Here is a 22,897-nt window from a genome sequence, read left to right as displayed (position 1 = left end):
CTTTACGTATACATCATATGTATAGTTTAGTAAGGTAAATTGTTAATTGGTGTCGGAACTGTTGCTGCTTCAAAATCATCAAATGATGACTAAATTTGAATGTGAATCCGTGTGTGCGTTCATGTGCGTGTGAGTGTGCATTAGCGTGTGTGCATGCGTGTGTGTGTGTGTATAGTACTGATCTAGTCTAGAATCCTGAATATTATTAAAATTTGAAAAGTTATTAAATGGTTTTATAGTATAATATCATTCACTATTAAACCATATGGTTTAATAATTTTCACGGTCATTACATTATTAAACCTTGTTCTTGAATTGGAATATATAAGTTCAGATTGAAAAAATTTTCTAGAGTAGTGACTTGGTTCGAGATGTTAAATTTTATTAAAATCCGAGTCAAATTAACAATAGTATAAAATTTTTTTGACAATAATATAAAAAAAATGTTCATATGATTGCCGGCTCATCCTGATTTATGAATTCAGAATGGGAAGTTTTCCCCTGTCTATAAATATATCTATGCGCGAGCGTCCCTTTGTGTCACACATACTGGTGTTTGAGAGGAAGAGAGAGACATGAGGGAGGGGATGCGGAAGCCAAAAGCTATAATAGTTGTGGGAAGCATAGCAGGGATATCATGCACAAAAGCGCTTATTTTAGCAGGTTGGGATGTGGTGGTGATCGAGAAGATACGTGGACCTCCAACCGGAAACCCAACTGGCGCTGGAATCGCACTTCATCCATTGTCCCAGAAAATAGTTAAGTCATGGCTCCATCAACCTGATCTTCTTCACAACATCACCTTACCTCTCACCATTGATCAGGTAATGTATGTGTCTACACAGAATTGCTTTAATTTCAACTGACGTTCCCACAAGTTGTGCTGATTTTTTTTATTTTTCTTTCTGTGCAGAATCGGGCAGTAGATCAGGAAAAGAATATCTGTCGGATACTAGCTAGAGATGAAAATTTCAACTATTTACAGGCACATTGGACTGATCTTCATAGTCTTATATACAATACTCTGCCTCCGGAAATTTTTTTTGGGGTCACTTGTACCTCACTTTCTGCATTTCTCACGACAAATCAACTGTCAATGTCAAAGCTAAGAATCTTAAAACTGATGAGGTCATCGACATAGCTGGAGATTTGCTGGTTGCGGCTGACGGGAGCCGCTCATCAGTTCGCCAGACTTTTTTACCAGACTCTAAACTCAGGTTTCTGAACAAATTATATTATATTTTCATATTTTCTGTTGTCTTGAAATTTACGGTTTATTTTTCATTTCTGTTTTTCAGGTATACAGGTTACTGTGCTTGGAGGGGGGTTTTTGATTTTTCGGAAAATGAGAATTCAGAAACCATACAAGGCGTCCGGAAGGCATATCCTACGCTTGGGAATGGCGTGCACATGGACTTGGCCTCTGGAACTTACACCGTCCTTGATGAGCTTATGTACAAGAGGCTCAATTGGATTTGGTTTATCTCTCAACCTGAGCCTCAACTCAAGGTGATTGCCTAACTTGCTTCATTTTATCATTTATATACATACCTGTTAGCAGAGCTAGCTTTAATAAATTGATTAAGTAATTTCAGGGAGATTCAGCTACAATGAAAGTGAGCAGTGACATGATCAAGAAGATGCACCAAGAAGCAGAGAAGATTTGGGTTCCTGAGTTTGCAAGAGTAATAAAAGAAACAAAGGAGCCTTTCCTTAACCTTATATATGATTGTGACCCTTTGACACAATTATACTGGGACAATGTGGTCTTAATTGGAGATGCGGCTCATCCCATAACCCCTCACTGTGCAAGAAGCACAAACATGGCCATAGCTGATGCAGCAGTTTTAGGTAAATGCCTTGAGAGGTGGGGGCCAGAAAATTTACATTCAGCTCTGGAAGAACATCAATCTGTTAGGCTACCTGTCACTACCAAGCAAGTCCTGCATTCGCGGCGAGTGGGTCAAATAAAACTCGGCTTACCTACCCCTGATCGTGAGCCTTTTGATCCAAACACAGCAAGTCCTGAGGATTGTGAAATCCTGAAACAGAGAAGTTTACCCTTCTTCGACGACGTTCCCTCCATACTCGAATAATTAGTGCTACAGTTATTTCACTTGCACTTAGTCTCTTGATTAGAATAATTTATCTGCTTCCATTCGTCCTTTCAAATTACTTTTGCTTATGATCATTTCCATCTTGGTTCTGATTGGTTCAATAATTTTGTTGTACTTCGTTCACATGAATAAATGAAAAATCGTCTGCGCATTTTGTTAAAATTTGGAAGGGCAAATCTAAAAGTCAAATAATGGCTATGGATGGACGATTTCGTTCCATTTTCTTTTAAAATAGTATTGTCTTTAACCCCTCATCATGAAATTAGGGTTGTCCGAGCTTATATACTTAGTAGTTTCAATACAATAAATATTCAAATTGACAAGAGACTCTCTCTTTGTAATACTCTTTTGTCACGTGGTTGTTACCACTCATGGTCTCCACTCAGAAAAGTTTTAGAATACATAAAAAATATCATGTCAGTCATATAACAAGTAGTTAATGTTATGACATGTGTGTATTTATTTTTTAAAAATCTCCATACAAGTGGTGTGCATGCATTGGTTGATTGTATTATTTCAAATGTATTCTAGAATTCCTCCTCCACTCGTGCATAAATAGTCCAACAAATAATGGAATGCAAAAGGAAATTGAAGACATCCAATGCAACAGAATCACAGCGGAATCTGGCGGCTGACGAATCCTTAATTTCCAAAGCAATTAAAAGTAAAGAAATGGTTGCTAGCTAGTTGATTCATAATTGAAGTTGTGAGTTTGCAAGAGATTATTCTTTCATGAATAAAAAGATTCAGATACATAAATAAGTCCGTGAAAACCGCTGTCAGAGTAATTGTGGAATTGGAAGTTGGTGCAAACTGATATATTTAGAACAACAATAATCAGAATCTTAAATGGCTTCCTGATATCGAGAGGATTTCTAAACCATCTGAATAACCAATTAATCATGAGTATTTCTAGTCCGTGTAAAATTCATTTTCCTAAACAAATCTTTTATATTAACTCTTATAAATTCTTTTACGGAGACCACAATTCTTATTATTACAATTCTATAGAGGTGGTGAATTTCCTGGAAGCTGTAAACTTTCAGGAAAATTGTGAATTTTATTTAGCTCCTCCTTCACCTTGTTAAAACATGTCCATAGAGGCTCTAGCAACGGCGGGAGTAGATTGTAACAAATGTAAAATCAACTTGAATGAGTGGAGCCATCGCATACCTTCGCATTTGTTGAGTAGTGGAAGAACTGAAGAACAGCAATATCAAAATTATTGTAGAGAGTTAGACATGGCTATAAGAGGAGTGAGTATGGGTAATGGTTTTGGCTCTCAACAGTATCATCCCTCCGAGAATAATAAAGATATAAAGGCAGCAGCATTGATTGCATGTGTAAAGGAAATCGTTTTATTCGTCTTTTGCAATTTCTTCCTTCAAGACAGAAGATAAGAAGCTCATGACAAGGAACTATCGCGCGTTGTTAACAGAGAAAAAACCCGTCACTTGAATTATTTCAAGTATTTTGTTACATTTCAATTTATTTCTAATATATTCTTCGTTATTCAGAAAAAAATGGCATTTATTATTCGCATCCCTTTTAATTATATTTATTTCTCCATCCACTTCCGGAAAGATAAAATGCCTTCAACCATGCCCGCATTTATTTGCAAAGCAAAATAATGTCAACTAAATGCGCGAGAAAGGACTAGCATGTCTTAGTTCTCGCTTTAATTTGTCAAGATTTCACTCCTGCGCATTCGAGTGTCTTCTATCAACTTCAGTGTAAAAAAATCTGTCTTAGTTTAAGTAAAAGGGAATTTTCATTTGTTTGTGTTTTTCATATTTTCTCTCAAAATCACTCACACTGTCTTATCACTAGACAAGGACCAAACAAAAAGATTGACCTACACACATGTGATGGAAGATGATAGAAAAAAATATTTCATATCGCTAATATTAGTTACTAGATTAATAACGTAAGCCTAAGGCAACTCCTAATACATGAGCTAGTATTTGAGTACAAGTTCGACTCACCAACTTTTGTATGCACCACTTATAATAAAAATTCTAAAATTTTTCTTCAACGCGTTGATCACCATAGTACAAGTTACTAACTCTCATGTTTAGCTTTCCTTATGAATCATCGGTCGTCTTACATAAATTCTACCACATACCTTGCATAAATCTCAATCATGTCTTGTGCTTAAATAGCGTGCACTAACAAGCAGCAAAACATCCTCCTTCATGGAAATTGTTTTTGGGAAAAACAAATATGGATAGATCAATGACACAACACAAGGACAATCCCATCCTATCGTGGTGTCATTTTTATAAGAAAATTGGAAAAGTTGGGTGTATTTCGATCAAGAATTTATTTTTATTTTGCTGAAGAAGTAGAGAAACTGAATTAAGTAAGAGGCTTTCGTTATTACAGGAAGGAACATAAGTATAGCAGTTCTTTTACTCACACAATTGAGGTCAACCCTCTTATTTATAGGCAGCTATAGTTAGCGTAATGAACAGACCAAGCCGTGTCCTTTGAAGTTATCAAGCAGAACGAAAAATTGAATCAAGAATCGGAGGAACAACGTCGAAAGGAGGCACAACGATGAATTCCGAGTCCTCTAGACTTGCTGTCTTTGGATCAAAAGGCCGCTCCCTTCCAGGAATACTTAACCCTTGTTTCATTTGACCCAATCGTCGCGAATGTAGAACTTGTGCTGAAGTTACAGGTTTCCTAATGGATTGATATTCTTCCAGAGCAGAGTATAAATGATCCGGCCCCCACTTCTCGAGGCATTTTCCTAACACTGCTGCATCTATTATCGCCATGTTTGTACTTCTGGCAGAGTGTGGAGTTGTCGGGTGAGCTGCATCTCCTGTTAGCACCACTCTGTCCCAGATGATTTTCTCCAAAGGATCGCAATCATATATAGCATTAAGGAAAGGATCCTTTGTTTCTTTGATCATTCTTGACAATTCAGGTAACCAAACCTGCTCTGCTCTTTGGTGCAACTCCTCGATCATGTCACTGCTTACTTTCACAGAAGTTGTATTTCCCTGCAGAGAATAAAATAATTTGTTTCCCAATGTCACGTCATAATGCATTGATAAACCGGAAAATTAAAATTAAAAAAAAAATGGATCCAGTGACGGTCTGAGCTGTGTTGATCGTTTGCAAAAATTAGATTTTAGCACTCAACCCAAAACCCCGAAAACAAAATAAAAAGATGAAACAAAAGTAAGCGGTTACCTTGAGCTCGGGCTCAGGTTGATTGACATACCAAACCCAATTGAACTTCTCTTTCTTAAGCTCAGTGACTATGATGTGAGATCCTGAACCAATATTCGTGTAAAGGCATTTCCCAATATCAGGATACGATTTTCGAATGCCTAAGATGGTTTCTGAATCGTTTTCTGAAAAATTAAAAACACCTCTCCACGCACAGTATCCTGTGTACCTATTAAAAACACATTGAAATTTATGAAACAAAATACTCAAAAATTAATTACTTTTATTGATATTCACAAGCAAGCACAAACCTCAATTTGAAGTCAGGTAGAATGCTCCGACCAATTGATGAGAGGATCCCATCTGCTCCGACGAGCAAATCTCCTACTATCTCGATTATTTCATCAGTCTCAAGATCCTTAGCTCTAACTTTGACAGTTAATTTGTCTTCAGAAATACAGAAAGAGAGGTACTGGTGACCCCATAAAAATATTTCAGGTGGCAGAGTATTGTATATAAGGCCATGAAGATCAGCCCAATATGCTGTCAGATATTTAGCGCCTTCTTCTCTTCCTATTACCCAGCTGATCTTCTCTTCCCCATCTGTTGCTAGGTTCTGCAATTAAATACAAATTGAAATTTTATCTATTCAACATATATAGATATTTTTTTCCCAATGAGATTCCATTCTAAATTGTACTTTGTGCAGAGCAAAATATACTTTTATCAAATCTTAACCGTACACCATTGTATATACACGTGTGCAACTAATATCTTTAGGAGATCAGTATAATTCAAAGCACTACTGGATTCTACTGGGAAAAAAAAAAATTTAATATATTATATTATATACCTCAGTAATGGTGACAGGTAAAGTGTTGTTGTAAAGAAGTTCAGGTTCATGGAGCCATGACTGAACAATTTTCTGAGCCAATGGATCGAGTCCAAGGCCAGCACCGGTTGGGTTTTGGGTTGGGGGTCCACGAGTTTTCTCAATCACAACAACATCCCAGCCTGCTGAAACAAGTGCTTTTGCGCATGATTCCCCAGCAATGCTTCCTCCAACTACAATAGCTTTTGGATTCTGCTTCTTCATATTCATCTCTCTTGTTTCCAAGTAAATATAACTGAAGAAATTATATTGTTGTATTCAGCACAATTTTTTTTTTTTTCTTTTGGCTTGGGGTGGTGGCTTTTTATATAAGAATCGTTATACATTTATTTATGCTGTTTAGCTAGCCTAGCAGTATGGATGGGTTATGGGTACCACTTGTTAAGCAAGCTGACCAAGATTACCAAAACGAAAGTCATTAACGGTCAAGTCGGGTTTATCACTCCACACGTGACACGACTTGCTCACATCAAAGTTATTTGTCAAGGAATATCTCCGGCACGATTTTTGCACTTGAATGTCAATATCATGAAGGAATATTTCATTCCTATTGTATAAAGATATTGTGCAATAGTTTAGGAAGTATTCACTTATTCTCCTTTAATATTATTAAACCTTTTAACGGCTACTTTGTCTTTATTTTGTATAAATAATTCTGTAAATTTCATTAAAAATACAGAACAATAATTATATTCTTCATACAATTTCTTTCAGTGCAGTGATTTTATCATTATCAAACATGCACTTGTAAAAAGTAATTAAATCAGTAAATTCTTAACTCGTTATGGGTTTTTTATTTTTAAAAAAAATTCACCTGCTGTAGGTTTCTAAATCCTCGCGTAACCTGCAATGGATTTTTAATTCACAAATATTAAAACAATACTTTTAAAAACACAAAAAATAAATTAAATTATATAAGTCAAACTATAAATTTCTAATAGGAGCTTAAAAATCTACATATAATACCCATTTCTAAATTTGATCAGTATAAATGAGAAATTAAAGTTTTATCATTAAATAAATACACAAATATGTCAATCTAGTATAAAATATTTTTGTTGATCAATAAGATCAATACCTTACTTCATCTTTTTAATCAATACATAAGTATTGTCAATAACATTAACAAGTAAATTTTAGACAATTAATTAAGTAAATAAATACCTAAAGTTTAGTAAGCAATCATTAAGTTCACAGCTATTAATTTTTTGTTTTATAATTACAAAATTTTTACGACAGTTGTAACTTAAAAGGTATAATACTTCGATTCCAAACAAGACCTAGGTTACAAAGTTATGCCAAGTGGTGAGCGAATGGTCCATGTTATTAACTAAAACAAGATTAAATGTGAAAATTATTTGTTTTAATTAGTGTTAAAAAAATGTAATTTATTATTTTTAAGATATTTTAGTATTTATTTAAAAAGTAAAAATTTTATGAGCATAAATATAAAAGTATTGAGTTATTAGATATTTATTGATTGCAAAAAATAACTTAGTAGTTATATATATATATATATAATACAAAACTAATATTGTCAATACAAAAGTTAAGACGTAAAATAAAAATGTGAAACCAATGGTACCCTCATTGATGTAGCATAATTATATATTGACATGTGTTAATATATTATTTATCATAATCATTTCACCACCACATAATAATTTCTACAAAAGTCAATTTTAAACATATTTCACAGGATTCAAACTTTGTGTTTGTGGTATATTGACATATTATCTTGTGAGAAATTCTAGAGTATAATATAGGTGCTACATATAACTAATACATGTATGATATGTATAGTTTAATTAAATATAACTATTAATTACATGATAATTTTTTAAAAATAAATACACATATAGCGTATATATATTAATTGAGTGTAGTACTTTTGGTATACCGTAAAATCTCTCCTAACTTGTTTTCTTTGTCTTCTTTGGTGGGCTATTGCCATTTAATTGACATCATTTATTCATCTATTCTAGAACTTGGACTCCATCTGTTGGAGTCTTATAGGATGTGCTTTTGAAAAATAATTAAGGAAGTGCCTTTCCAATTAAGTGATCTAAAACTAGGGCCACATACAAACTTCAATGTATTAAATGACGAAACACACTACAATAAAGTATGTGGTCTTTATTTAGTAATCACTAATCAGATCAAATTAAGGGAGAATCTAATCCATTTTTCCTCGTTTAATAGGGTAAAAAGCTATTCATTTAGGAAGAATGAAGTGGTGGGCCAAATTTCGTCTCTTTATCTTCCTTTCACGCCCTCATTTTGACTAGAAATTTGTTCTGGTAAGAAAATAGATGAGAAACTTGTGCATGAGACTCCTGCCCTACCAGAATCAACAGATATATTCTTCAAATTTGTTTATTTTGAATACAGGGCATGGCTCTACAAATCACCATCATTCTTAAAGGAACGAAGATAAATTGGTACTAAAAAGTCTGTGGGTCTAAAATCTTAGCAAATCTTTATCTTTGGGCAATTGCTAAGTTCTAGCTTCAAATTTTGATAACAATCCAGTAACATATCGTCTCGCTCTTCGTTTTCATAATTTGGGTATTTGGTTTTAGCAGGTACCAAGGGCGGAGGTAAGAGGAGGCTAAGGTTTTTTTTTTAAAAAAATAATAATAGTTAATTGTAAATTTACTCTTATTAAAACTTATTATAAAAAATAAAGATATAACTAATAATTACAGTCAAATTATATTTTCTTAAAGTTACAAAACTCACTCAACTCCCTAACTAATTGATCCAAAATCTAAATTCCCCAAAACTCAACTGATCAGGTCATTAAGTAGCTACCTCATAAGTAATGCCCAGCCGCTGCAGCACCGCCGCACTAGAAGTCCCAAATTCCCCATATTTCCATGCACCGCCTGGTATGGTGGTACCTCACCAGTCATTTTGTATATTAAATTTTATTATAAATGAAAATGATGGCTTACAATGCTGATTCATCTTCTTAATATTATAAAACAATTGATATTTTTTCTTTGGTTTGAATCACGAGGTGGTCCTGAATGAGCCCCAACTGTGGAAGGCACCTTTAAGTTCATACCACAACCGAGACTAATCCCCGCTCGCACCGGATCGGCCCGTAAAGGGTAAAATGCTGGCCAAAGTAGTAACTTCATACGAGATCGAGACTTGAACCCCTGACCTCTCTTAAGGAGTGAGAGTGCTGAACCACTCACACCTACCAACTTTGGTTATAAAACAATTGATATAATAACAAAGAAAGACTCATCCTCAATTATTGAGTGAATATAATATTAAAATAATCGACCATTGAATGCTTACTCTGTTGAAGTTAGTTGTTAGCTTTTACTTTCGTTAAAATTATGAAGAATTGCCAGACAGAACTTCAAGTTGGTTGGGAAAATGACGGCTTGTTAATGTCAGAACTCTTACGCCAGCCCGTGGCAAATTGCTGGATGTCCTTTCGAATTCAAAAGTTTAATTTCTTATAGCTTTAATAGGCACATGAAACCGATCATAATTTTTGTTTTAATCACAATAATTAAGTTTATTCCTGCATAACAAGATAAATGAAAATAAAACAAAGATAGATGACAAGGATACAATAGTTCTATACAAACACGAGATTCCTACTGAAAACTAGACTACACACAATGAGAACTAAGTTGGGTATGATGTAAATAAGTGTAAAGAATTGAAACTTAACTACTATTCGGTTGCTTGGAACATGCTTCATCTTCTCCCAGGTCAAGTGGAGCATAATGTTGAGTCAACCAGAGAAGGCAGGTCTGCGAAGAAAGGCATAGTTTTCTGTTGAAGCTCTTGACAGTCTTGTGGACTTGCTGTCTTCGGATTAAAAGGTTCACGATCTGGAAGAGCTAAGCCTTGTTTAATTCGACCAAGTCGCCGTGAATGCAGGACTTGTTTTGAGGTTACAGGTAGCCGAACTGTCTGATATTCTTCAAGAGCTGAAAGCAAACCCTCCACTCCCCACTTTTCAAGGCTTTTTCCCATGACCATTGCATCTAGTATTGACATGTTCGTGCTTCTCAGACCATGAGGAGTTGTTGGGTGAGCAGCATCTCCAATCAATACTACGTTACTCCAAAATATTTGTTTAAGAGGATCACAATCATACATCGCATTTATGAAAGGTTCTTTTGTTTCTTTAATGACCTTCACAAACTCAGGAAGCCAAACCTTCTCTGCTTCTTCGTGCATGTTCTTGATCATGTCATTGCTTACTCTCATGGTTACTGAATTTCCCTGCACATAGTTTCCAAATAATAATAATTAGAACTGGCTGGTTAACATATGTAATTTGGAAAACAAACGTATCCATCTGTAATTAGTGGCAACTCCTTGTCCTCTGCTCATCCCAGAAGGTGAAGTCCAGCGGTCCCAGAAGCATATGTTGCCTCGAAGTCAATATGTAGGATTGAATTTACCAGGTGAGAAATACATGGTTTCTTAATGTGAGTAGAAATTCAGATTTAGAAACTTTGAAACTAAACTAAAGCATCACAAAAATCTGCATCCTAGCATCATGAATGCTAAGTGTTTTATTCAGCATTTAGTTCTAACAACTTACAGCAAAACCTCTGCGGCCCTTAAAGTAATGTCAAGTACAGTTCATGGTTAGTAGTATATACAAAGATTGCACGCGAGTGGGAGAAAGCAAAGCAATCACCTTCATTATGGGCTCAGGTTGGTTGATATACCAAACCCAATTGAGCCTTTTATTGAGAAGCTCATAAAACACACTGTGAGTTCCGGATGCCAGATCGAAGTATAAGCATTTCCCCAGGTCAGGATACACCCTCCTCATGCCTTTGATGATCTCTGAATCCTCAATCCCCGAAAAATCAAGAACCCCTCGCCATGCACAATAACCTGAATACCTACAGAAGAATGCTATCATCACATACTATAAACTTCATAGGAAACATACCATCAATGAATTTTATTCGCAAGATACCCAGTTCTAAATAAGTGGGAATCACAGACCTCAACTTAAAGTCAGACAAAAAACTTTGGCGGATTGAAGAAAGGCATCCATCAGCAGCAACAAGCAAATTTCCCTTGATCTCAATGACCTCATCGGTTTGAAGAACTTTAGCCTTAACAGTAACAGTGGTTTTCACTTCAGAAATGCAGAAAGAAAGGTACTGGTGACCCCAGAGGAAAATGTCTGGTGGTAGGGCATTGTATAGAAGGCCATGAAGATCAGCCCAATGCGCTGCTCTGAAATTGAAATTGTCATCTCTTGCCAGTGTCCGGGTAACCTTCGCTTTATCTGTTGCTTGGTTCTGCTAGACAAACAGATGAATTAGCCCAAGTTCAACTTTGAACTAAATGGACTCCTTTCATTTAAGACAAAGTTATGAAGAAGGAAAGCGCATTTTGCTACAATGTTAATAATTACCTCGACTTAAAATATAAAGGGCATGTTCAAATTTCGCAAGCAGAGCATCTACAAAAATGTTTGATAATTACTCAACTCGATCAACTAGCAATGGTCGACTCATCTAGCAAGACAAACAATTGAATTGAAAGAGGAGTTGAAAATCTAAACCTGATCAATGGTGAGAGGAACAGTGGCCAAATGGAGAAGGTGAGGGCGGCCGTTGAGCCAAGACTGAATGATACGCTGAGCCGGACGGTCGAGTCCAAGTCCAGCGCCAGTTGGGCTGCCAGTAGGCGGACCGCCAGCTTTCTCCAGAACCACAACGTCCCAGCCTGCTCTAAGGAGCGCGTGTGCGCATGAGATACCCGCTATGCTGCCGCCAACTATTATTGCCTTGCCCTTCTCCTTCTTCTCCATATTCGAACAACTGTTTACCTCTTGTTGTCGCATGTAATGACGTATTGCATTGTCATTTGTCAGATTTAGCATGTTTATTTTTCATTTATTTATTCGCCGCGTGGATAGAAGTTCGACATAAAACGACGACGTGTGGGCTTTTCTCTCTTCCCACGTTTTGTCACAAGCGTTTCGCGATAATGAGTTGTGATTTGTGATTGATGATGGACATACGTGGTTTATGTTGTTCCATTATTTACTTTCTTAGTTTTTTTTTTTAATTATCAAATAAAGAGTGGTGCTATTGGCACCCCTCTATTATCTTTATCAACCGTTTTTTTTAATTTAAATATTATTTTTAATTCTTAAAATAACTTCCTCAAGATACCCTTCAAATACATATTTAGTGTTCTTACAACATAAAAAGTATACTTCTCTTCTTCATAGCCAATAAAGAAGGTATAGATAACTCAAGTGTATGTACCTTTAATTTATTTGAGTGTTTCCAAAGAAAATAAATTAGCATAAAATTTGGTTGTCCCTTGACATATTCATAAAGTTAATAATTTATGAAAACTTTACAAAATTATCTTTCACAAAGATAAATTAGGTTGAAGTTTAGTTTATAACAATTTTTTACTATTTTAAAATTGTCTCTTTTTTTTATGTTTGTAAGTTTAAAGAGTTTGTAATAGAATAAATGACATAAATTTTTATGTAAATAGAAAACAATAGGGGTTCTATAAGAGAAATAGCGAGGTGCCCGTAACGCCATTGTTCAATAAAACATATTTAATCGTTGAAATTTTGGGAATCTTTTTTGGGCCGATGAGTCTGGGCTCATTAGCGGAGAGGCGGATTTACTATTTGAACCGAATTCATCTAAGATTGGGCCACTAGGATCTGCCCTAACATGAGCCATGCTGTTGAAGTTTTGATTCAGAAATTTCCGGGAAACCAAGCGAATCAAAGAAGGAAGTTACTGTTAATTAGCTAAAACCCAAATTTCCTCCAAACTGGTATATAAATTTCCTGCATTCTTTTCTTCGTTATGCGTACAACCGAAAACCCTCCTCTCTTTTAACATTAACGAGAAGAATAAGGAAAAATAAAAAGATTTTGAAAATGGGCGCAGGGCGTGAAGTGGCCATATCTCTTGATGGAGTAAGGGACAAGAACCTTATGCAGCTTAAGAAGCTCAATATCGCACTCTTCCCTGTTCGCTACAATGACAAATACTACTCTGATGCCCTTGCCTCTGGCGAATTTACCAAATTAGGTTTTATTCCCCTTCTGGAACTTTCCTAATTCTTTGCTTGTTTTCGGATTTCTGTCACGAATTCTTATGTGATTTTATGGATTCTTTTCTGGGTATTGCCTGCATTCCTATGGTCTCAAATGTTTTTTTTTTAAAAAAAAAAATTCTGAATCTTTTTATGTAGTGGTTTTTGCTGGTGCCTTTGGTTGTTAATTTTAGGGTTTTGGTTATGTGCATTGGAACCGTTGGTTTCTGTGTTTTACTGCCTCTTTGGATGTTGTATTGGCTACAGTTTACCATGCATCAGCTCAAATGTTTATTGTGAAACGTTTGATGGAAAAGTTGTGAGTTGAGTTCACACTTATTGTGAAGTGTAACTAGAAACATATGAGGTTCAACCAAATATTTGTGGCAATATAATGTTAGGCATAGTTGTTCTAGTGAATGATAATATAGGTATGTCCAAAAATGAAGCATTTGTTTGGTGATTTGGCAGTTTGAATTGTGTTTTGTATTCGAATCAAAATTCCTTCTGGTTGGCTTCTCTTCAATTCTTGAGGAAACTGTTTACCGGATATAATAAGTTGAAATTGTTTTGAGACAGCCAGTATAATTTCGTATATTCCGTTTCTTTGAAGATCTTCACATAGTTTGTCTGAATGTTACATGCTAGGAGGACTAGCATTCTCTTACCTGATTATTGCCCAAGGTTATTTTCTGTTGGATAAAAGAGTGTATATTCATGTGAGTAAAAGTTCCATATGATGTTTTCTGTCTCAAAGACTCATCTTGTGTGATGTGCTACTACCACTCAGTGAACTGATTGTCTATTTTCTTTTTTCAAAATAGCAAATACAATAAAAAAATGGAAAAATATGTGCTATTTGGATGAGATTTCTATCATATTGTTGGTAGCCTTGCCCAAATGGTTTTTTAGATTTGCTTTATGTAGTCCTTTAGTGTTTTTGCTACAGCATTACCTTTGTAAATATCAACGAATTTCCAGTTGTCCTAAAACTTCATTCTGCAATTGATCAGCATATTACAGTGACATATGTGTCGGTGCAATTGCATGCCGGCTGGAGAAGAAGGAAGGTGGGGCTATCTGTGTTTACATCATGACTTTGGGTGTTTTGGCACCATACCGTGGGCTAGGCATTGGTGAGTACACTCTTATCTTTCCCTGAGGATGTCTCTTTCTTGGGGGTTGTTTGAATCTGGTTCGAGTACCTAAGGAAACTTGGTCGGTTCATGTCATATAAGCTAGGTGGCACCCCATTTCTGTTTCTGTTGTTTTTTTGCTTTTTAAACTTCTGAGACCTTGTTATAAACTGAAGATCAACACAAAACTCATTTTACTCAAGTTTTATTTTCTTCAATTTTGTAGCTGCAATAGTGAATAGCACTACTGCACTAGGCATGGGCAGGGAAAAAAAAAATTCAATGTGATTAAGTAGGCTACCTGAATTTTTGGATTTATTGCAGGTACAAAGTTGTTGAACCATGTCCTTGATCTCTGTGCCAAACAAAACATATCAGAGGTGTACTTGCATGTGCAGACAAACAATGAAGATGCTATCAACTTCTATAAGAAATTTGGATTTGATATCACAGACACTATCAAAAACTACTACACTAACATTACCCCACCAGACTGTTATGTCCTTACGAAGTTCATCACTCAACCACAACCAAAGAACTAACATTCCAGTGCAATGGTCAACCTGGAGGTCCTTGTTTATTGTTCTCCTATTTGAATTTTACCTCACACCCATTATATTGTTGAGGTTATACGAATGCCACAGTTTATAAATTAGTTCAATTGTTTCAATTGTTTTGTCGGCTGTATGATGAACTAGTCTTTGCTTTCTATTCTTTGCTTTCCTTCCACTCAGTTTACAAACCATTGAAATCTTTTCATCATACTGGTTACTGGATAATAATTTTGTGTATTTTGAGGCAGGAGTTTACCATTGCTTTCATGCTCTGTTTCATACTTCTGGAGAAAGGCATTACAGATCAAAACAAGTTCTAGAAGTCTTACTAAGCTTAAGTTACCTACTCAACACAATCGTCAGAATTTTGATCTGCATGAGTTGATTACTCTTGATGGTTTAGTTTTTTATTCTTGATGGTAGGAGAGAAATGTTCATTGATTTTCTAACTGTGTCTGTTTTCTCTTCCGCTCCATCAATTAAACAGCGTAAAGCCAATGGGCTTGAAGCTCATTGGCAACCCATGTGCCCAAGGGTTGTTGGTACTCGGCTCCACTCTTGGTAGGGGTTTATTTGTCTCCCCACATTTGAAGTATAATAGATCTCCCTCTAATATTAAATGAGGGTCAATCATCAAATTGTGATATAATAGAATTATTAAAGAGAGTCTCGATTGATTTCTAATTATATATATATTAAAAAAATTAAACAGCACGAAAGAATAGGATCGAGTATTCTCTTTCTCGCCTAGTACTGGACTACATTGTGGCTGTACGACCCGCATAATGCATTGTTTGCGCTAGGGAAGTATAAATTGCAGTCGCGAAAACCTTCCAATGGTTAGCCAAGCACTGCCCCTGGCCAGGATGCAGGAGGAGCTTGTAATTGTAGGCAACAGTTTTGAACGTTGAGTTGGACAATATCAAATACTGCATCAATTTAAGAATAGTTAGGCGACATAAAACTTAAAACCGTTTTCGTTTTCCTATAATTTAATTTAAGTATTCGTTTAATTCTTATATTTAAAAAATATACTTTGAGACATCCTTATTGAAAAAAATTAATAATTTATCAAATTAACTTGACAGGTAACATAAAAATTTACTCAAATTTTGATATTATTATTTTATTTTAAGATTAATTGGGTAAATTAATTTTTATAAAATAATTATTAGTAAGAGTATTGTAAGATATTAAACATTAACTTAAGTTATTTGTTATTAATTAATTTATAAATAATTATTAGTAAGATTATTGCACGGGTACAAAAGATACTAGTTATTTCATAGTGCTATTTATTGGTCAATTTGCTGAAATTAATTTTTTTAAACATAAGTTAATTAATGTGAAGATTCTTATTGAAAGTATATTATTGTAAAAGTAAAGAAAAATAAGGATCAGAATATAACATTTTAAATTGTAAAAGTGTTTTAAGGTATTTTTCCATAATATAAGAATTATATAGACATTTAAGTTAAAATATAGGAATTAAACGAAAATTTATCCTACGCATGCTATAAGGTTATAACTTATCCCTTCTCTTGAGAGTATTGGGAGGATTCCTCTAGGGGATGGCAATAGACACAATCCACTGTAGATTTGTTATTACTAAATCTACCCCTACGAAAAATTTAAATTACTAATTTCACCCGCAACCCTCAATGGTTTTTTTCTTTTAAAAAAAAAACATGTCCGTTATGAGTTTTAACATTTACCGAACCAACCGCAGCTTGTAACTAATTTTTTATGGGTTTTCTCATTTAAAATCACAAATATTAAGAAAATACTTTTAATAATGAATTTTATAACAATAGCCTAAAAAATCAACAGTTAATACTCAATTCTAGATTTTATCAATGTAAATTAGAAATTAAAATTTTAACATTAAAATAAATATAGAAAATATATTAATCTAGTACAGAGTATTTCTATTATAGGGAAATCGTCATTACTAATATCAATGTTTTGCTTCATCTTTCGATTAATATACAAGTATTAGCCAACAATATTAACAAGTAAATTTTATATAACTACCGTCAACAATTAATTAAATAAATAAATACCCAACTTTAGAAGTAATCATAAGTTTCAAGTTATTAAAATAAAACAAACAAAATCAGTCAAATTAAAATAAAAATCAGTAATATTAAACTTGAAAATTATAAAAAATTCTACTTATTAAAAACTTTTTTTTTGTGTGTATGCATGCTACAGTAACATAGGTTAGGTTTTAGAATTAGAAACTTTAACTTATATTGATTTATAATTAAAATTTTAATATAATTTTTATGATTAAAGTTAAAAATAAAAATAAAAATAATTAGAATAAAAAATACGAGTTTGCAAATACCCACTAATAACCTATAAAATTACCGGATAGGTTTTTACAAAAAAAAAAAGTGTTGGCCAGATTTATCGGTTTACGGATAACTTTGCATCCCTAATACCTCCTTTCATTATTTATATAAAGAGTTTGTGGTAAATGAAACCACTCACTCTTCAAATTAACACAGTCGCTGAGAGCGAGCAATATGTCTACTTATTCATCGACAGATACGATATTTGTTTATTTCAATGGTAATTTTGTGAATCATTTTGGATTGATTCTTCAACTGTGATGATGGTGTCTGGTGGTGATGCAGAAAGAGAGAATGTGATTAAGGCGTTTAAAGATAATAAGTTGGAGAATTGTTTGGTTGGGTACTGATGTCTTTAAAATCTGTACGGTGGATCAAACTGTGAATGCGATTACACCCTTGGTAACTCTGAAAAGGAATTGATTTTTTGAAACAGAGAGACGGTAGCCAATGTTTATGTTGCTGGTGGTCCTCATGCTAAACTGAAACTGCAACAACGCTTTCCTCTCTCCTCAATTCAGGCTTTTGAGCGGAAAACAAAGGCCGTGTTCCAGACTTTAGAAGAGCAACACCAGCAAGAATGGATCCATTATTTACAATGTCTACAACGGCATCTTGATCATCTGCAGATTACTGTGTCAAGCAGCACGTCTTTGCAAAGTTGCAAGGATCAACAACTGAATGAGTTCCTTGCTAATTATTCGAGGGTCTACTGTTTAGCATGGCAACAGCATGCCGTGTTCAAGTTTTTACGACGGCAATATCAGCAGCAAAGCCAGGCTCCAACAACATCAGCAGCAGGCAGTGGTGGGATTTTCACAACAGCAACAGCGGCAGCAGCGGTCCGTGATTGGGATATTACAACAGTTACTACAAGAAGTCGGGACTGGATTTGCACAACAGCAACAGCAGCAGCCGGCCATCACTGAACATTTGCAGCAGCAGGCCCAACAACAACTGCAGCTTGATGATGTAGCATGACGACCTGGATTTTAGTTAAATACAGTAGTGGCCTTGGCAGGGGATAATCATTGCTTTCATACTTTGTTTCCTATTCTTGTGGAAACGCATCAAAACAAGTTACAATAAGTTTTACTAAGCTCAAGTTACCTGGAAAAAAATTAACAGGATTTTGATAAACTTAAGTTGGCTGCTCTAGAAAATTAATATCAGTGGTGTTACTCCTTATGGTATGAGTGAAAAGTTTATTGATTTTCTATTGTCGTTTGTTTTTCTCTTCTGCTTCATCAAGCGTAAAGAATATAATTAAGTATTTACTCTTCTTTCTCACATAGATGTAAACTAAACTGTAGTGTTTCTGAGTTTACCACCCACGTCTTAATATGCAAGTGGTCCTGTTATATAGAGACTTATATATTGCAGTTAGGGCGGGTGTAGGTTGGTTTGGTTTGGGTTTTAAGTGAGTACAAATTAAACTATCAAAATTTGAGTCCAATCTAAACTAACCCAAATATTTTTAACTTAAACCAAATCAATCCATTTGAGTTTGGTTTGAACTTTATAATCAAAATATTTTTTATTTTGATAAATTTAATTGTATAAAAATTATTAATTATTAAAATATAAAAAAATATAGTGGATAAAAAATTATAAATAATAGATTTTAGAAATTCTAACAATGTTAATACAAATTAAAACGAGAAAAGACATTTCAACTCAAGTATCAAAGCAATCCATCAAAATTAAATTAAATTATTTAAATTTATAAATTTAAATCTTCCAAGAAATAAATCTAAAATTTATTGTAATTAGAAAAAGCTCCAAATTTTTAAATGCAATAAGAAAAATTAGACATGAAATCCAATTAGATTTAAATTTAATTAAAAAATAACATTAGAATCATATTTTATTCAATAAAATGTTATAATCAATTACATTTTTAATTATAGTAAGTTACAATATAAATGGGACTATAAAATTATATTAGAGGATTTCATAAAAATATTGTTTGAATAATTTATTAAAATATTAATTTAGCCTTTTTAACTCAAGTTGAGATTGTTAAAAAAAATTATATAATAGTGATTATTAATTTATAAATTATTAGTTTTGAAACAATAATAATGACCGCCCAACAATAATAAAGACTTAAACTCTAAATTTTGGTCTATCTAAAATTTTCCATGCCAAAAGGAAATTCCTTTTTCTTTAAAAGTGGTTAGATTATTTTATATATCACTAGATACATGACAAAAACTCTGGCATAAAATCTCATCTCAATCTTTTTAATTTTAAGCATATGGGAAAAAATCTTTTTAATTTTAAGATAATGAGATGTTGGAAGTATAAACTCACAAACAAAATGAATAAATAAACAAATAACAAAGAGTGGAGTGTACATTTTAAAAAAAATTAGCTATTAAGGGGGAGATATTTTACATCAAAAAGAAAATTGAGTTTCAAAAGAAAAATAAGTCAAACACGATGCCAAACATAATTAAATATATAAAGAAGTTAGTTTAATAGTTAATACCTCGTTGTCCATTTGCCCATTTTGAACGTAAGATTTTGGAATTGAAAATAATGAAATTTATTGATTTCTATTTATTTTGTTTAATTTTTTTCCACTAACATTTCACCTTGAATTTGTCCATCATCCATAGGTAAAGCATACCCAAACCATTATAAAATGGTTTTTTTACATAAAAATCAAAATTTAACCCATTTCATGATTGAGTCAGACTATTAGCACCCCTCCAAAATCCTTTTGACACCCCCTTTTCAATTATATTCGATTTAATGCCAAAAGTACCCTTTTCTAAATAAACACTATTTTCATTTATAAATCTCACAATTTTTAATAATTTTCTCACTCTTTTCAATCTTAATAATTGCATTCCTCTCTTCAAACTTTCTTTATTATTTAATTTTAAAAAAATATCTAAAAGAAAAAGTAAGAAAAACCTTATAAAATATTAAATATTTTATGGGTCCAATACAATTTTATTGTACATATAAATTTTGGGTGCAACAATTAGTTTGAAAATCCTTAAAGAATTATTTGTAGTGAGATAAAATTTTATTTAATTTATTTTCTCACAATATTGTATCCTAATATTGTTGCTACATAGATTACAAGAATATTATTTTGGCTTAAAAAATTGCTTCTTAAATTTAGATTATTTTAATGATTAAAAAAATTTATACATTGCTTCTTAAATTCATATTATTTTAATAATTACAAAAATTTATATTGTGCAAGCAAAATGAAATTGAAGAGAAAGAAAATATAAATGAAATTAATTCTATTTATATTTGTCCTTGAATATAATTATAATATCACCAGAGTATTATAAGATTAATGAAGAGGTGCCAATAGTCCAACTCTTCATGATTTATCCAACCCAAATTATTTTATTTGGTTTAGGTTTGGTTAAACCCATAGACTGTGGGTTTGTCCCACCCCTAATTGCAGTCCCATAAAACTTTCAACGTCTAGACAGGAACTGGCCTGAGCACAGGAATTTGCAGCCAAAAATTCTCCACATTGGGTTCAGTAGTGATACAACTTTATATATTAACATAAACAGGGTTCAATTTACAAAGCTCAAATCGAGCTTGCAGCAGTAGATACGCAACAATTTATTACAACTTCTACATAATTCTAAGGTTATGACTTATGAGTAGGCAAGCAATGTCATATTTATACAGTTCCACAACAGGGCAATTCTGATTCACCGAGAACCACCATTTCTCTTCAGTAGGCCAACCCCCCAGAAAAGGCATCTCCATCGTCGAGTAAACTCTCTGTCAGCCAATAACCATCCCATAAACCACCAATTCTCTGCCAGTAAGAAGCCACAAATTTACAAATGTTCAAAGAGACAAAATTAAAATTTGAAATAGAAAATTAATAATATAAACCCACATTGAATAATATGCATGAGATGAATATGTTTGTGAGATAACTGGGAAAATCTAGTACTCTTTATGTTCAATAAGTTTGACCTCTCAAGATGTTTATAATTCTCATTGAAGACACAACTGCATGTGGATATCATAATTACTTCCCATGATTTTTTTAACAGAAAAGAGGAATATGTTTCGAACAACACCCTGCTTACAAGCAAACACTTAAAATTAGGTTTGTAAGAAGCCTTTCAGGCTCTCAACAGAAGGCAAACACAACGTATGCATAACGTCTAGCAAAACAGCAAGATGCCAAAGGCTTTCCTCAAGTGAGAACAGAGTACAATAATCATTCAAAAGTTCATTGACTCAGGAGTTTGAAAACAACTCTTCATACGGCTTCATGCTTCAGCTCTCGAGGAGTCTTTAGATAAAAATGTTCTCAGTGCAACACACAGATACCATTGTTACTCCTACTGATGACTAAATGGAAGGTGTAGTGCCCATACCTGAACCATGGTAAATTGAAATATTTCTTCTTCCTCAGGTCGACTTCCTTGGATCCAAACTCGCTGCTTAAATCGGTTCTGCTTTCCATTATATAAACACATTTTAGCAGCCGTGACAATATATATCTGTCAGCCAACTAAGGCAGAAGTCAAAACTCAACCTAATTTTCATGTATAATTGTAAGCAATACATACCTCCTCCACGAACAAACTACTCAAGATCTTCCACTGCTTGTGACCAAGTAATACTCGATAAGTTGAATGGTGAAATATCCGCCTAAATCGCTCAAACTGCTTTGACTCATGAAGCATCAAATATAGAAAAGCTATTCGCATATGCATCAAAAACATTAAATTTCAGAAACAACTAAACAATTTCTCTCACCGACCTGCCCCAAATCGAAGAAGGGCCCAAAATATGTGGATCTTTCAAATGGATCAAATCCAGCAAACTGTCAAAGAGCCAAGTTAAATAATTTGAACCACAACATATTTCCTATTCAACAAAAGAGTATCGTAAGCTGGGATTAGAAGTTACCCTGTACAGAACCTCGATTCCATAGTCTGGACGGGGTTGATCATTATACTTCAATGCATCAAGCTGGTACTGAACAGCTTCTTCTGCACTAAACTATAAGCAAATATTAATTTTGATAGAAATATTACAGAGCAAACAATATTAATTTTATAATGATCATTCGCATAATAAAAAATTTACATTAAGTCTTGGCCCATTAGGCCTTTTCCTGCGAGATTCAAGCCTGCAACACAAAAAGTAACACTATTTAAATCTGCTACAAAATTAGACATACAAAATCACTAGCTATGTGGCTGATTGGTAAGGTAATTCAGTAAACCCTACGAAAGTAATTTACAAAATCGTAAATTTCAAAATTAAGAAAAAACACAACAGATACAAGCATGATAAATGGCGTACCAATCAGCAGAGAGAAAATCTGGAACATCAGAAGCAGAAGCTCTAACGCGAGAGCCAACAGAGACGGTCCCGATTTTGGATTTGGAGTAGAGACAAGAAACAGAGTTTGGAGTTAACAAAGACGAATGTAACGACATCGTTTTTGCACCTCAGAAGACTCAGCTCCACTCCATTCCCCTCTTACGTCGGAGCGGTACTTGTTTTGGATGAGGTTTTGACTTTATTTTATCTGATTCAATCCCCACCGTCGGATGCCAACCAAAGC

The 22,897-nt window shown here is 33.9% G+C and overlaps 4 protein-coding genes and 1 pseudogene across 5 annotated transcripts; 2 read left to right on the top strand and 3 right to left on the bottom strand.

The window, feature by feature from the left end:
* The first annotated feature begins 575 nt into the window (after positions 1 to 575).
* LOC18054042 lies at positions 576 to 2,096 on the top strand (annotated as a pseudogene).
* Positions 2,097 to 4,410: 2,314 nt separating this feature from the next.
* On the bottom strand, positions 4,411 to 6,458 carry LOC18054041 (6-hydroxynicotinate 3-monooxygenase). The gene is made up of 4 exons (XM_006450453.2): positions 6,154 to 6,458; positions 5,612 to 5,916; positions 5,322 to 5,529; positions 4,411 to 5,128 (listed from the first exon to the last, which is right to left on the bottom strand). The coding sequence occupies exons 1-4, from the start codon at positions 6,400 to 6,402 to the stop codon at positions 4,616 to 4,618; spliced, it is 1,275 nt and encodes a 424-aa protein (XP_006450516.1). The 5' UTR covers positions 6,403 to 6,458; the 3' UTR covers positions 4,411 to 4,615.
* A 3,314-nt stretch (positions 6,459 to 9,772) lies between these two features.
* LOC18054040 (2,6-dihydroxypyridine 3-monooxygenase) lies at positions 9,773 to 12,079 on the bottom strand. The gene is made up of 4 exons (XM_006450451.2): positions 11,759 to 12,079; positions 11,191 to 11,492; positions 10,874 to 11,084; positions 9,773 to 10,449 (listed from the first exon to the last, which is right to left on the bottom strand). The coding sequence occupies exons 1-4, from the start codon at positions 12,077 to 12,079 to the stop codon at positions 9,931 to 9,933; spliced, it is 1,353 nt and encodes a 450-aa protein (XP_006450514.1). The 3' UTR covers positions 9,773 to 9,930.
* An 814-nt stretch (positions 12,080 to 12,893) lies between these two features.
* LOC18054039 (N-alpha-acetyltransferase 50) lies at positions 12,894 to 15,114 on the top strand. The gene is made up of 3 exons (XM_006450450.2): positions 12,894 to 13,265; positions 14,283 to 14,405; positions 14,730 to 15,114. The coding sequence occupies exons 1-3, from the start codon at positions 13,112 to 13,114 to the stop codon at positions 14,945 to 14,947; spliced, it is 495 nt and encodes a 164-aa protein (XP_006450513.1). The 5' UTR covers positions 12,894 to 13,111; the 3' UTR covers positions 14,948 to 15,114.
* A 5,715-nt stretch (positions 15,115 to 20,829) lies between these two features.
* On the bottom strand, positions 20,830 to 22,869 carry LOC18054038. Of its 2 annotated transcripts, none has more exons than XM_006450449.2 (7): positions 22,633 to 22,869; positions 22,414 to 22,456; positions 22,234 to 22,326; positions 22,085 to 22,147; positions 21,891 to 21,986; positions 21,696 to 21,773; positions 20,830 to 21,121 (listed from the first exon to the last, which is right to left on the bottom strand). In XM_006450449.2, exons 1-7 carry the CDS (start codon positions 22,767 to 22,769, stop codon positions 21,035 to 21,037), a joined length of 597 nt encoding a protein of 198 aa, XP_006450512.1. In that variant the 5' UTR covers positions 22,770 to 22,869; the 3' UTR covers positions 20,830 to 21,034. The 2 variants fall into 2 exon arrangements, with proteins under 2 accessions (XP_006450512.1, XP_006450511.1); XM_006450448.2 differs by having other exon boundaries at positions 22,234 to 22,321; positions 22,633 to 22,758.
* Between the last annotated feature and the right edge of the window lie 28 nt (positions 22,870 to 22,897).

The sequence above is a fragment of the Citrus clementina genome, unplaced genomic scaffold, assembly GCF_000493195.1.
Source record: "Citrus clementina cultivar Clemenules unplaced genomic scaffold, Citrus_clementina_v1.0 scaffold_1, whole genome shotgun sequence".
Lineage (NCBI taxonomy): Eukaryota > Viridiplantae > Streptophyta > Magnoliopsida > Sapindales > Rutaceae > Citrus > Citrus x clementina.
Note: the sequence above shows the minus strand (reverse complement) of the source record. Positions and strands in the feature narration are given on the sequence as shown.

What these genes read in the sequence shown, in the direction of transcription:
- LOC18054040 (XM_006450451.2), bottom strand. Translation starts at nt 12,079, where the DNA reads ATGCTAAATCTGACAAATGACAATGCAATACGTCATTACATGCGACAA. An exon ending in TTCCTCTCACCATTGATCAG is followed by an intron (nt 11,493 to 11,758) that starts GTTTAGATTTTC and finishes TTTGTCTAGCAG; the next exon opens with AACCAAGCAACAGATAAAGC. An exon ending in TTGTCTGACTTTAAGTTGAG is followed by an intron (nt 11,085 to 11,190) that starts GTCTGTGATTCC and finishes ATTCTTCTGTAG; the next exon opens with GTATTCAGGTTATTGTGCAT.
- LOC18054038 (XM_006450449.2), bottom strand. Translation starts at nt 22,769, where the DNA reads ATGTCGTTACATTCGTCTTTGTTAACTCCAAACTCTGTTTCTTGTCTC. An exon ending in CCTTCTTCGATTTGGGGCAG is followed by an intron (nt 21,987 to 22,084) that starts GTCGGTGAGAGA and finishes GAGTCAAAGCAG; the next exon opens with TTTGAGCGATTTAGGCGGAT. An exon ending in TTCAATTTACCATGGTTCAG is followed by an intron (nt 21,122 to 21,695) that starts GTATGGGCACTA and finishes TCTTACTGGCAG; the next exon opens with AGAATTGGTGGTTTATGGGA.
- LOC18054041 (XM_006450453.2), bottom strand. Translation starts at nt 6,402, where the DNA reads ATGAATATGAAGAAGCAGAATCCAAAAGCTATTGTAGTTGGAGGAAGC. An exon ending in TACCTGTCACCATTACTGAG is followed by an intron (nt 5,917 to 6,153) that starts GTATATAATATA and finishes ATTTAATTGCAG; the next exon opens with AACCTAGCAACAGATGGGGA. An exon ending in AACCTGAGCCCGAGCTCAAG is followed by an intron (nt 5,129 to 5,321) that starts GTAACCGCTTAC and finishes TATTCTCTGCAG; the next exon opens with GGAAATACAACTTCTGTGAA.
- LOC18054039 (XM_006450450.2), top strand. Translation starts at nt 13,112, where the DNA reads ATGGGCGCAGGGCGTGAAGTGGCCATATCTCTTGATGGAGTAAGGGAC. An exon ending in TGGCGAATTTACCAAATTAG is followed by an intron (nt 13,266 to 14,282) that starts GTTTTATTCCCC and finishes GCAATTGATCAG; the next exon opens with CATATTACAGTGACATATGT. An exon ending in ATACCGTGGGCTAGGCATTG is followed by an intron (nt 14,406 to 14,729) that starts GTGAGTACACTC and finishes GATTTATTGCAG; the next exon opens with GTACAAAGTTGTTGAACCAT.